The sequence below is a fragment of the Pelodiscus sinensis genome, chromosome 7 (genome assembly GCF_049634645.1).
Source record: "Pelodiscus sinensis isolate JC-2024 chromosome 7, ASM4963464v1, whole genome shotgun sequence".
Taxonomy (NCBI): Eukaryota; Metazoa; Chordata; order Testudines; family Trionychidae; genus Pelodiscus; species Pelodiscus sinensis.
The window spans coordinates 43667994-43682228 of NC_134717.1; the positions used below are offsets into that span (position 1 = coordinate 43667994).

The 14235-nt window shown below is 41.3% G+C and overlaps 1 protein-coding gene across 2 annotated transcripts; it reads right to left on the reverse strand.

The window, feature by feature from the left end:
- Window positions 1-522: 522 nt before the first annotated feature.
- On the reverse strand, window positions 523-12350 carry CHRNA1 (cholinergic receptor nicotinic alpha 1 subunit). 2 transcript variants are annotated; one of them, XM_075933669.1, is made up of 9 exons: window positions 9953-10028; window positions 9507-9652; window positions 9362-9406; window positions 8659-8768; window positions 7950-8145; window positions 6789-7026; window positions 5412-5635; window positions 3736-3975; window positions 523-2498 (listed from the first exon to the last, which is right to left on the reverse strand). In XM_075933669.1, exons 1-9 carry the CDS (start codon window positions 10011-10013, stop codon window positions 2367-2369), a joined length of 1392 nt encoding a protein of 463 aa, XP_075789784.1. In that variant the 5' UTR covers window positions 10014-10028; the 3' UTR covers window positions 523-2366. The 2 variants fall into 2 exon arrangements, with proteins under 2 accessions (XP_075789784.1, XP_006119539.1); XM_006119477.4 differs by lacking the exon at window positions 9953-10028 and adding an exon at window positions 12192-12350 and having other exon boundaries at window positions 527-2498.
- Between the last annotated feature and the right edge of the window lie 1885 nt (window positions 12351-14235).

The window sequence follows — 14235 nt, forward strand, 5'->3', positions numbered from 1 at the left end:
GAGCGTAGAGGGGAGTTTGGTCTCCAGGAACCTTCATTCTTTTGCTTTTCTCCTGAAACTACTAACCAGATGTTCTTTGGGACATGGAGGCCTCACAGCCGGGGCCGTCAGGAACAGTACTCTGATAGCCATTTGTTTTCACTCACAAAGGGCTGACATTAAGCATGACCAAAAAAAAGGCAGCTGCATGGCACTTTGATATCTCGTGCTAGCTCTACAATTCACTGGCAGGCCCTATATCCCCTTTCAGTACCAGGACTACCAGGTTAAGCAAATTATGGTTTGATCCCCTTCCCAGAAGCATGCTCCCCCCCCCCCCCCCAAATTACAAAGCTGGGCCTGTACACAGGCCAAACAACAGCCACCAATGGTAACAAATAAGCCACTACCCAACTGGTCAAGATTTCAACCATGACCTAAAGCTGAGAGGTTTCCATAGCCCAGTGCCATGGACTAACCTTCTCCCTCTTGCTATAGTGAAGGATTGTTTCAACTTCAGTCACACAGCTGTATGGGAGCATCAAAACACGTGCTGTGAATATCTGGTCAAAAGAGAAACTGGAGTTTCTTCCCCTGTACTCACACTGCTTTTCTGTTAGTTTTCTGAGAACCCCAATTGATATATTTAAAGCAGGAACGGTACAACATTTTAGGCCAACAGTAGAGTATATTCCTAGAAAGCAAATGCTGATTTCAGAAATAGAAGTATCCACAACTTGCTTGTAAGAATGGTTCTCATCCAGTAAACAAACTGAAAAAATTCCAAGTTACCTGTGTGTCGAGTCAAAACCAATCAACACAGTCAACACAGCTGGGATTTTGGATATGGGGAATCATCTACAGGTCAAGAATTAACTGGAGAAGTCACAGATACATAAGTTACTCCCTCAGTCCGATTACATTTTGGAGTATGTTGACATTCAGAGGTGCAGGGGGTCATTCCCAGCTTGAGGAAATATATGCTAGTTCTTATCTAGATAGTGTGCTAAAAACAACATTGTGGTAGCAGTGCATATGGCCACTTTAAGTATGTGCCTATGGTGGGTGCACACTTCCCTCCTACAGCTCCAGCTGCACTGTATTTTTAGTGTTTTCAGTCAGTCAATGCAAGTGCAGGTATGTCACCTCCAGCTGGGAATCACAGCCCCAGTTTGAAGTGGAGATACACCCTCAGAAAAAAAGCTGAGGTTGGAAGAGGGGAGTGAGCATGCAGGGGGAAGGAGATGTGGGATCAGAAATAGATCTTACTGCACCTAGTTGTGGATATCCATCCTTGTACCAACATGGCTCACTTAAGGAATACCAAATGAGAAATGTTATTGTTTGTCTTTCTGTACTCAGAATGTAGAAAATCCTTTGTGCAGGAAACTCTGTGTTGCATGTGGCAAGGGAAGGAATCCATGACACGTGCCTGTGAGCAGCCTCTCCACACTTGATATTTCAGCCAAAAGTGGGCACTGCCTCCTGCCACCCCATGAGGGGTTTAGAATCACCACTATCAATATTGACCCAGCTCCTGGCCTGTTTCCAACATCTTCCCTTTATTTGAGACAGGCACAAAACCCTCTTTATGAATAATGGGTGCACATTCCCCCTGCACAGTTGTTCTATCTGTGAAATTGCATGCAGGTGGCTCCATAGGGACTTGGCAGACAGGAGTTCTTATGCGGATCATGTTTACTGGGCAAGGCTAGATTTCCCCCTACAAGAAAGTTGCCTCCTCCTTGCTGAACCAAGCAAAGTTTCCACGGGCAGAAACACTTTTCATAGAGTCACCTGTTGTTGAAAAAAAAACACACTGAAAGGAATTTTAGAGATGTTTGCTAATGACATCTCTCTTGCTAATGGAAGGGTCATTGGTGACATGGCCAATACAGAAACGACACATAAGAGATTTAAAACCAGCTTGAAAGCTAAGTTTAGATACTGAGCTAATGCCTTGATAAAGCTTGAAGTGAAGAATCCTATCATCAGTTATACCTTATTGACATGGACTGCAGCTGGGGCAGAATCTGGCCCTTAATATGTTTCAAAGTTAAACATTCTATTTATACATTATTAAAATAAGACAGAATAGGTTTTACAGCCATTTCCATAGCACTGTCATGCTGTTAGTGATACAAATCTTTTTCTTTTGACATAAGAGATATCATCAGAAAGTGGCTCAGAAATGCCAAGTGTGGAAAACATCATTTTAATATGTTCTTTTTTGTTCCCCATGGGAAGTGATTCTTAGATGTGGAACCTTCCAAGAGGTGAGATGAACACAACAGGTAGGACAGTGAAATGTATTAAATAAAAGCCAAGGAAGTAAATAAGGATGTGCTACCCCTGGAAAGGGGTAGTACACTTTTTAGAGTTAATGTTCATCCTTGTTGATTTAATTCAATAAGACGACCAGCAAACACGGCCAATGTTCCAATAATGCAAACCAGCATGAAGATACCAAGGAGAAGATGATCTATTACCATTGCAACAAACTTCCATTCTTCTGCAGCCTGGACATGAAAGAAAGAGGAGACAATCAGAATCTCCAGAGAGCTATGTGCCTTTCAAGGCAGTGTATGGAGGTGTGGGTAATTACTGTCTTGTGCAAAGGAAAGCTTCTCTCTGGGTTCTAGTATTATTATGGAAGAATACTTATTTTGAAATAAGTTAGTGGTCTGGAATGCCTATGCTATCCAGACCCCAACTTCAAATTTAGGGATGATTCAACCCTTTATCCTTACTTATAATGGATGTCTTAAGAACAGAGGTCTTGTGTGTTCTACACTGGTTAAAAGAGCATATTGTTCATTTTGTAAGAGCAGAGATTTAGTATGGTGTTTCTGGCAAAGACACTTGAACACACATTACATTCCCACACACTACTGAGCAGCTGCTGGAGTGGGGCTTTCAGAGTATTAGAAACATTCAGCCACAGGCTTATTCCTGATTGTGGGGACTTCATTTTCAACTAGCTTTGATATGTATAAAATTTTTAAAGTGCGTTCCAATTGGCTCTCAATGGAACTTGTGTCCTTAGGCTGCAAAGTGAGCCTTAAAAGTATATTCCAATTGTGAGTGTTAAGAACCAGACACCATTTCCCCTACAGGTGTAAGGTCATTCATGGTCCCCAGTTTCTGCACCGAGAAACCTTTGGGACATGACTCCCTTTTCTATTGTAGGGATCAGTTCAGTTCTGAGCTGTGGGCAGACAATGGTGCCCCAGCTGGCTTCGCCAGTACAAGGCCCTCCAAACTAGTTGCTCTGAGTTAGCTCTTTTGCGGAGCAACTTCTATGGGAAGACAAGCAGTGTGAGAGTGAGTACAGAGTAGCATGCCATGCATGGGACTGGGCATGATGTTTTGTTCAGGTTCATTTTCCAGCTTTGGGTGTGTTGCAAACTGCCTATTATATTAGGAAAATATCCTGAATGGAATATATTAGGAATCTGTTTTGAAATATTGTTAATTTCCTTGAAACCTTTCTAACTACTTGTGCTCATTCCACTCTGAGCTCATGTAGTACACTTGGAAAATCTTAGCACATTTTTTTTCAAAGACTCAGTTGTCATCTGAAGCTATTATTTATCATTCTTTACAGATTGCATCAAGGGGAGAACAGGGCTCTATGATAAGGCAGAGACTATGTTTGGGGTATACTTATGAGAAACGGAAAGATTTAGTATTCCCAGAAAATTAAGTGTCTTATTTTAAAAGCGAGGGATGAATCACAGATAAAAAATGCCTTACATTACTGGATTCTTGATCTGATTTCATTGTTTCAGCAATGTATTTGATTCCCTCTATAGCACTTTTCACATCTGGGTTTTTGGTAAGGGGGGAGTGGAAGTTGACGGTAGCAGGACATGGTTTTCCAGAGATTTCAGAAATATCAATGTCTTCTGTAAAAATCCTTTTCTCTTGTTTATCCCTGGATGGTCGTTTCATTGTTGAAAAAAACATAACATTTGGGATAGTGTCAATAAAGATCTGAAAAAAGAAAATGTATTGGGTTTTGTATTGTCTTACGGATGTGACATTGCAACAAAACAAAAACAGTTGCAAGGATTCTTAACTACCAAATAATCTCCTCTATTGGATTCACTAGGAATTCCCTATTTGCAAGTATGTCACAGCCTGAACCTTAGTCGCACTTTACTTGTCTTGTATACATCTGATGCCCTGGGGCTGACTGAATCATCACAAGCCTCTCATACATTTTCAGGAAACATTTTCTTGATTCCATATAAAGTGTACGCACATTTCACAGAGTCCAAACATAGCCGGAGTGGCTCCAGAAAGCCACCAGCACACTTTTTTGGCAGTCTCCTCAAACTGCTGCTTGCAGGCACTGCCCCTGCAGCTCCATTGGCTGCAGTTACCAATCAATGAGAGCTTCAGAGTTGGCGCTCAGAGCAGGGGCAGCATGTGGTGACACTTCCTCTCTCTTAGGGTCTATAAGGATGTGCTGACCTCTTCTGGGAACTGCACGAAGCAAGGAAGGAAGCCAAATGCTGTGGCAATGGGGATCCCTGGGGCCTTTTAAATCACTTGGGCCCCTGGGCGATTGCCTGTTTTGCTCCCACCCATCGGTATGTTTGTTCAGGTCTGTATGCTGTAGGTCTGCCCTATATAGCTTAATGCCAGGTCATGCAAGCTGAGTGATGGAAAGACTGGCTGGCATAGCCATGGATGGTTTGGGTTCCCTTGATGAAGCACTTGTGGTGACATACACACAACTCTGCCATGAGTCTTGGAAATTCTGTGACCCTCATTTAAGGTGAAAAAGTAGATTTCCCTCCCTCCGCAATGACTTTGAAGCAATGCTGTTTCTCAGGAGAGCAGGGCAGAAAATGTGGACTTGAGCTGGGCCGCTGGCTGTCAGTCTCCAGAAGAATGGGAGTTGCATGGGAAGCGCTTTTTGAGCTCTGCAGATGGCTGATGGGGGTTTGCCACTGGCTGGATCAGGAGTGATGCAGCCTGATAATCTCTGGGTTCCCACAAAGTGCTATAAAACAACCTACCTGCATCTGACAAAGTGGGTATTTGCCCACGAAAGCTTATGCTCCTACACTTCAGTTAGTCTATAAGGTGCCACAGGACTCCTCATCGCTTTTGCAGATTCAGACTAACACGGCTACCCCTCTGATACTTGACTACCTAGTTCTGGCTCTCTGTGCTTACAGCTGCTACTTTGTTTTACCCCACCTGTCTCCCAAGTGTTGGGTTTTCTCTGTGACAGTCTACCAATACTAGGCAATTTTTCTATTTTGCATCTCAGCCAGGGAGCCCTGATGCTGCTTGCTCAGAGATTTATCTGGATTGGGCAACTCCTCGAACACCTTGAGATTTTTATTACATAAGTCTCAGAATTAAATATTCAAAGCCCCACGGCAGCGGAGAAATTCACAACTAACCCTTCTTACCTTCCTCACCCACTGTGGCATCACATGGGTACTTGGGGAGCGATGGTGGGTGTTGATTACAATGACGGTAATGATGATTGATGCTATGACAAACACCATGGTAAATAACATGTATTTGCCAATCAAAGGCACTGCACTGGAAGTAGAGGGAATCAGCTCCACAATGACCAGAAGGAAGACCGTCAAAGACAGCAAAACAGAAATGCTCAGAGTCATCTTCTCACCTGCCACACAGAACAAATGCTATTAGTGCAGGGCAGTGCAGAAGGTGTTCATCAGGGAGAGAAACCATGTGATTTCATAGGTGGTTGGTTGCTGTTCACCTTGAATACTTGAAGGGATACCTATATCTGGACTACTTATACATCTCTACATTACCAAAAGTATCAAATCTGGCTGGTCATTGAAGTTCTTGTGCCATTGTGGAGGGACCAAAATAGGATCAACCGCTCCCCCCGTATCAGGTTGGAGTTTGTCAGGACACAACTAGGACTGAGGACAGGCTGAAGGCACTGACAACTCACTTGCTATGAGTATCTGTATGAGCCACAGGTGTTAAGTGAGTGGACACAGGCTCAACTCAGTGCTTGTGCCTTTGTGGTGATTTCTTCAGCTCCTTTAGGTAGCTTTGTTTTTCGCTCTGGTGAAATGACAGCCTCACCTTTGGCTGGCTGGCTGAACAAGCGAGCATATGGCCTTAAAGCTCAGTAAATATTTGAGACTTCCTTTAGGACAGGGGTGACAAAACTGACCCACAAATCACAATGAACATTCACTCGAGTGGCATGTAATTTTTTTTGCAAAAGCTTCTGATAAGACCTTTTCTCAGAGGGAAATTGAAGAAAATAGCAACCAAGGGAAAGATGCAAATTCTTGGTATGGATTAAAAAATAAATTAAGCACCAAAAAATGGTTGCAGTGAATAAATGCTTCTCGGATTCAACAGCAGCTAATAGTGGGCTAGGCCACAGGCCAGGATGAGACCAGAGTTGCTTATTATATTGATTCATGCAGTCACAGAAGCTAATGACCAAAATAATCCCTTAACCCAAATATCCTATAGTAGGGTTTCCAGGGCCATGATTTGCTTGTTTTTTAACATATTTGATACATTAATTTCAGGCACAAAACCAAGCAGTCCAACCTGGCCTCCAGTTAAATGGATAACTGACCCTTGATTTCCAAGGGAGCTCGGCCAGGCATATCTAATAGCAGTTTTAGAGTTTAAACTGTTTGTCAGCTAGGTTTACAGTGTCCATCAGTTTAGCACATGATCCTGACATATTGCTGAACATCTGCCATCCCACTAATTGTGAGTTATTACTCTTTTCTTTGAGAATCAGGAGCTTATCACAGTAACTTAATGAATGCACGTACCTGAATCGGTGGGCAGATAAAACACTAGCCCAGTTAAAAATGAGAAGAGCAGACAGGGAATGATGACGTTGACAATGAAATAGAGAGGCAAGCGCTGCATGAGGAAATGGTAGGTAATATCCAGATATGGAGTATCAGGGCAACAGGCATAGTAAACAAAGTGCTTCCAGCTCCGGTAATCTTTCATCACCCACTCACCACTCTCCATAAAGTTGCTCATATCCGGGCGATCACTCTCCTGACAGGATAAATAGTAAATCTCAATAGAGCTACTTACCACTAAATTAAACCTTTACATTGCTTGCAAAGCCAGAAGCATGGGAGTATACTGAATATGGTTTCACTAGGAATCAAATGAGCCATTCCCTTCTAGGTTACATTTATTTTAATATTGTGCTTTTTACACACCGTTCAACAAGATGTTCTACAGAAAGAATCAACTAGTCAAGTTAAAGAGAAAAGGGGAGTCTTCACTGTAATATCTAAAGAAGAAGGGAGTGATTCCAAGTGGAACAGGTAGGAAATCACAAGTAAAAACCAGCCAGTAGAAATAAGCAAGCAGTGTGACTTAAGAGGCTCAAACAGAAGTGGGGTGAACTGGGTGGAGGCTAGGCAGATAAGAAGTCAGTGAAGCTAGTGTGCACAGGTTTTTAAAAACCAAGAGGGCAGTTATTAAGTAGATTTAGAGATGGCACTTAGCTGCAACAGTGGTAGAGGTGATAGAAAACGAGAGAGGGAGAAAAAAAGAGAGATAGTCAATGAATATGATTGAGGGTAGTCTGTTTCAGGAGTGAGAATGTCAACCCTCCTGACATAAATGTAATCACAATCTAGTGGCTGTATCCCAATACTAAGCCCTAATACTACTATAGTTAACAAAGAGTTACCATAGCTGTACTGAAGTCAATGGAGCCATGAAGTCAATGCACTAAATGTGTGCAGAACAGCTCTAGGAGACCTATAGTGCTGAATACTGTTTGCTAGTACACTCTACATTTTGTCATTAATAATTTTAGTAATTTAATATCTGTTTTATTTTTCAATCAGAGCAGTTTACAATTAACATTTAAACCCAAGACTTAAATCGTGACATGGGAAAAAGAATTCAGATTCAAATATTCAATATCTACTGGTAACCCCATTTAAAAAGTTAGTTCATACCGGATTTATGATAACCACTGTACCATCATACGTCCAGGTGCCCAACTTCATACTGCAATTCTGCTGGTCAAATGGAAAGTGTGTGACTATAATTTCGCAATAACTTTTAAAAATTGCTGGTGGTGTCCAAGTGATCTTGCCTGTATGTTCTAAAAGAACTTTGGTGAATTGATCAATAGCAAACTCACCATCTGCACTGCAAAAGGAAAAGGAAATGTACAGTGACACAGACAGCATAACGGACATACATATAATACAGTATCTTTGTGAAGGAGACTCGGAAAGAGTATATACTGAGTAAAGGGGTTGCTCTGAGGTATCTGGGTGGAGATTTGGCTCACAGAATACAAAACCCATAGACTGAATTCAGACCTGAAGTACCAGGATGTACTCTAGTGATTCCCCTGTCATTAGGGTATGAAGAGGGGTGAGTGCTAAGAATTTATCTTGATCTTCAAAGGATGGACAAGTTTTCTGTCCTGCACTGGGCTTGCTATTATGGTCAGACCCTGTTTTAGACCTTCTCTCCCTCAATCTTTTTCTTTTACTAATCCCAAGTGATGCTCATCTCAGCCAGTCATTTAGACACAAAGTGTTCCAATAGGTATTGAAGAGGCTGATTACTGGTTCCCTTCCTCTGCTTCAGATTCTGTATTTTTGTGTTATATGAGGCTCTGCGCAGAATTTTTGTACCGCTAGCACTACTTACTTGTTATAAAGAACTATATCAGGCCGCCAGATTATCTCAGATGGGATACGAATTTTTTTCAATCCGCCATATTCTTCTGGATTCCATTTTAGATTGACATCTGTCCATTGCTAAAAAAGAATTTTGGCCAGTGACAACCAGTTATCAGTATTGCTGGAACTAAATCTAATATTTCCAAGATCTATGATTTCATACTGTTGATACAGGTAAATAGGCACAAAAGTACTGTATGTATTCTTCTACCAATGCTGCTTTCTTATCTAAATGTCTTGTCCCATGCAAAGTACCTTTTTTCAGTAGCTCTATGTTGTTCAATGGAAATTCAAGGTTCCAGCTCTGTATAAAGCAGTGTTTCTTAAACTTTTTATGATGGAGGAACACCAAACAATAATTTTTTTATGAGGAACACCAAGGATTTTTTGTTGAGAAGAAAAAAAAAGAGAGACTAGGGGTTACTGAGCAAAAAAGAAGGAAAAAAAGGTCACCTGACCCTTTAAGGGTGACCATTTTGAACTCTGTTGTTTAAGAAACAATGGTGTAAGAAATTATCAGTTAGTTCTGCCATCTTCCTGAGCTGCTTCAGGAAACCATAACAAAAACGTGGAGTATATAGTATTAGAAACCAGAGAGTAGCACGTTCCTGATTAGCTCTAGGGTGTTGGTTTGCTTTGGAATAGCAAGAATAATGACATTCAGAGGTTACCTGTTTCAGGCGCACGTTGGTGGTTACAATCTGATTTACTTCATCCTTCAAACAACAAACAAAGTTTAGGAGTAAAGCTTATTCAGAAGAAATATTTGATAAGCTATTATAAAAACACAGTTAAGTGTCATCATTCATACTGTACCACATTAATAAGCTGAATAAGCTGCAGCCCAACTGTGACCACAACAGCCTCATGATGATCTTCCACTGGGCGCACTACTTTGTTGTAGTTCTTGAACAAGTCTTCAACTAGACGAGTTTCATGTTCAGAGCACAGGATCAGACCAGCTGCACAACAGCAAATATGTCACCAGTAAGATAGTGATAGAATGTATTGTGATATTGGTAAGGCTATCCTGCAATATGACTGATATAAAGACACGTGCCAGTTTATTGAGGGAATCTAACCATAACAGATCTTATTTACTATTTCATTGCTTCTTTTTATTTGCAGACCATGTCTGAGGCTGCTTCATAGTTATCAGGGACAATAACCCATTCTGATTCTGGGTAATGTTTGCTTGTCAAGGGTAAATATCATTGACAACACATACAGTTCCACCCAGGAGACCAACAGACATCAAGAACACCCATTATCAAAGTTGGAATCAGGCTTCATGAAACACCTAATACCGATCTCACCCTGCATTGTTGGATACTTATAATTGCCAAGCATTTCTTGCATCTTTTTTCTTGGATCCACATCCTTGCCCTTGCCCCTAACACTGGAGATTTAAAGAATATGCACAAAGAATGTTAGTATGTTTAGCTAAAAGTGCCACCTTGTGGCCTATGGTTGTATTTTATTTATGCAAGCTTATCCTAAGCTTTGCATTCTGGGAGTAGTTGGGAGTGATTCTCAGCATGGCTGTGCAGTTAAGAAGACATTAACACTATGTTCCTGCAATCTGCTCTCTGTATACATCTGTTGACTGATCCAGCTTCATCTTGTTTTATATCTGAATCTCAAGTGCAACAGCATGCAAGTCAATTATTTCAAATCCACATGGAAAAGGAAAACAGGCTATTCCTCTTAATTAAAAGACTTGTGTGACTTCAGACAAGACAGACCTAACAGGTTATCTTTATTTAATGTTCAGTCCATTTCCTTTTCCCATATCTTGCTCACTCAGTGAGCAGGCACATACAGAAAAAAATCTGCTTCAGAGATTATTTTGCTCCTCTGGTATATCCTTATGATGATTTCCCATCTCATTTTGGTGAGAGCCACAAGGGAACTGTCATCTTGCAGTCTTCTTCCTACAAAATTTCATCTCTTCTCAGGAAAGTAGTTGTTTATATCTGGTTCAGGTCACAGAGAAGCTAACAGCTGGTATGTAAAAATGGCCCTTGTATATTTTACATAATATGGAAACCCAAGCCCTCACCATCAGGGAAAGGGATAACATACAATGCTAAAGCCCTTTGCTACATGTATAACAGAAGCTACTATAAACTTGACTTTTTCAGTAACAGCATATTTTCACAAGTCAGTTACTTCTCATCATACCAGCAGAAAGCACACAATAAAACCAATTGTGAAAATAGGTGGGGTGTGTAATGTGGTTGAGAAAGCGATAAACTATATCTCACTGTCCACAAAGGACCAAAATGCAGCCTGGCTAATGCAGTGTTACAAGGGCACAAAATGTATCCTTGTCCTCAGTGTCAAAGGGAACTGCATGAAAGGTGAAGCTGGCTCTGCAGAGCCTCCTTTCTTGTTCCCAGTGACCTTTGTTCCAGCAACAGGAATGGACTCTGGTAGAAGCAGGGTTAGGTCAGAGGTTAGCACTTCTGAAAATCCCTTCTCTGAGCTCAGACCCATGAATAAGTTCTTAGGGAGAAATCCTGGCCCCACTGAAGTCCACTGGAGCATTGCCATTGACTTTAGTGGGCCAGGATTTCACTCCTAGTTTCTAACTGATTTACTCTCAGATCCTTTAAAATAATTGATCTGGGAACCTGAGGATCCAGACTTAGTCTGCTCCTGGTTTTTAGCTGCTTTGTGCTATATGAAATACTTTTCTTCAAGTGGATCAGATTTACTGAAATGATACAACTTTCACTGTTAAGATGTGTGGGTGACAAAACACGGAAGTTTACATTACATTCTGCATCAGACAAACAGCTCCTCTTTCCACTGACAGGAAGGGCAGTTTTGGGTGTCATGTTTCAGATGGTATGTTATGATCCCAGAGTCATATTTAGGTCAAGAGTTACACTGGTTTCTATTAATCCAGTTAACAAAATCATTCTTATAGTTCTATTCTAACAGGGCTTGTCAGGAATATAGCCATTTTTTAACATAATGAAAAATATTTATGATTACAAAATACTCAGTCTCTTAGGAGCCAGTTTAATTGGAATTATTAATAGGTCCCAGCATAACACATGCAGCTGCCAATCAATTCCATTTCCTTATCAGTATTCCCCACAAATAAATGAAAATGTTTGTTCAAAGAGATTTCATTTCAAGCCATATTTGCTAAATATCCCCAAAGATTTAAACAACATTTTAGTTCTGTGCTAAAACACTGCACACAGCAGGAAAAAAGTATCAAATTAAAAGGGAGAAAGCAGCTCGAATTTTGGACACTGTGAATAAATCACCTGAATGTTTCTGCAACTGTTCAGTCTTCAAATGCGAATAAGCTGGTATTATTGCACTCAGAAACCATATTTTATTAATGTGGTATATAATCCTTGAAAGTTCATAAAGCTTTACTAACACACATCAACAGAATACACATTGTACACAAAGAGTGGTGGGCAACGCATCAAGCAATGAACTAAATAAAAAATGAATCAGCTGTTGAAATGAGCTTACCTGAGCAAAAGAAGAGAAGATGTGTGTAGTGGAACTTCATTGTGTGGCCTTTTGTCTCGGCTAGACACACAGACTAGCGGAGTTCTCAAAGTCTTCACAATCTCTCACTGAGGAAGGTTCTACAGCTTCATGATAGACAGCTTGGAAAATGTGACTGCTGAGCTATTGTTTTACACCACCTGCTTATGGGAATGACAGCTGGGAGCCATTGCACCAGCTCAGAAACAGGAACATACTATATGTGCCCAGTCAAACATCTTCTCTGGTTTACAGTGAGAATTTTTTTTCTAAGCATAACAAATTTAATGGTAAAAGGAAAATTATTTGTAGAGTAATCTAGTGTCCAAGAAAGATCAATTAGAATAATCCAAACCTAAAAAAACCCCCTCAGCTGCACATAATTCTTTTTGACATGAGTGGTTAGTTGAATTTGGGTCTTATCAAGTTTCAGCTGGGAGGAGAAATTGATGATGGAATCAGATATTCTCTGATGGAATCCTGTTTATTTATAAATAATGTACAAAATCCCGTATCCTTAAACAAAGTAGGAATTAAGTGAGAGGAGTCAGTTTCCTTGCTCTGTATTTCAAGCCTCTTTTCCCAGCCAGCACTCTACCAAAAAGTGCTCTCACTCTCAAAAAGCTTTCGTTCAGGGTTAGGCTACAAAGTGCATCTCTGGCTATTTCTGGTGCTTACTTTTGTGGCATTTCTCACTGATTCTCTCTCTCTCTCTCTCTCTCTCACACACACACACACACACACACACACACACACACACACACACACACACACACAGAGAGAGAGAGAGAGAGAGAGAGAGAGAGAGAGAGTTCCCTTAAAACAATACCCAGCTCTCTGGGCTTGCATTCAGCCTCACTGAAAGCTCTTTGCATGTATAACTCAGGTGCTGACCGGCCCTGCATTTGGCCTGTGTTTTGGCTGGTGACTCCTGGGGCTACGTCTAGCCTGGCATAGTTTTCCGCAAATACTTTTAACGGAAAAGCTTTTCCGTTAAAAGCATTTGCGGAAAAGTGCATCTAGATTGGCACGGATGCTTTTGCGCAAAAGCATCCATGGCCAATCTAGATGCACTTTTCCGCAAAAAAGCCCCAATCGCCATTTTCACGAGCGGGGCTTTTTTGTGCAAAACAAATCTGAGCTGTCTACATTGGCCCTTTTGCGCAAAAGCTTTTGCGCAAAAGGACTTTTGCCCGAACGGGAGCAGCATAGTATTTCTGCAAGAAGCACTGATTTCTTACATGAGATCATCAGTGTTCTTGCGGAAATTCAAGCGGCCAGTGTAGACAGCTGGCAAGTGCTTTTGCGGAAAAACTTGGCAGTCTAGACACAGCCCTGTTGTTTTAACTGTCTTATTTCAAAAGAAGCTCAACTGGGGATTTTTTCAGTGTATTCTGGAAGGTTTTTTTTTTTAACCCTCTCCTCTGTAGCATCAGGGAAGGCCATGCCTGAAAATGGAACACTGGGCAGGGCAGGCCAAGTCTCTGAGGTAACAGAGTGTTCTCACTCTCAGGTGGTTGCCTACCTGGCTTGGGCTCACATGCTCAGTGTAGCTAACTCATTGCCATATGTTGGTTTAGGAGGGAATTTTCTACCACCCAATAGCATTGTTGGTGACAGTAGATTATGGCACTATCTGATGCAGGTCACTTGCCAGGATTATTTGTCGAGATCTCACTTAATCATTTCCCTGCCATTGTTGGGGCCTCAGACACGGACACTTCTCAGTTACTTATTATCTATCCAGGGCACAAAGTAGTTTGCTGTGGATCTCATTTACTCTGGTCTCATTTCCATTATTGGATTTAATGTGCAGGAGCTGGGCAGTATTGGTGGCCTGTCATACAGGAAGTCAGAGCTGCTGATCTAGCAGTCCCTTTTGGTCTTATATTTGATGCCACAAAACACTCTATTAACTGCTTCTTCCAAATGAAGGGTTGCTATCTTGCTCACCAGCATCAGCGAGGTTTCATCCAACTCTCAGTGTAACACTACACAAAGATACAAATTCATGATATCACTGGAA

What these genes read in the sequence shown, in the direction of transcription:
- CHRNA1 (XM_075933669.1), bottom strand. Translation starts at nt 10,013, where the DNA reads ATGCAGGGTGAGATCGGTATTAGGTGTTTCATGAAGCCTGATTCCAAC. An exon ending in CAGTGGTTATCATAAATCCG is followed by an intron (nt 7,027 to 7,949) that starts GTATGAACTAAC and finishes TTATCCTGTCAG; the next exon opens with GAGAGTGATCGCCCGGATAT. An exon ending in TTATCTGCCCACCGATTCAG is followed by an intron (nt 5,636 to 6,788) that starts GTACGTGCATTC and finishes TCTGTGTGGCAG; the next exon opens with GTGAGAAGATGACTCTGAGC.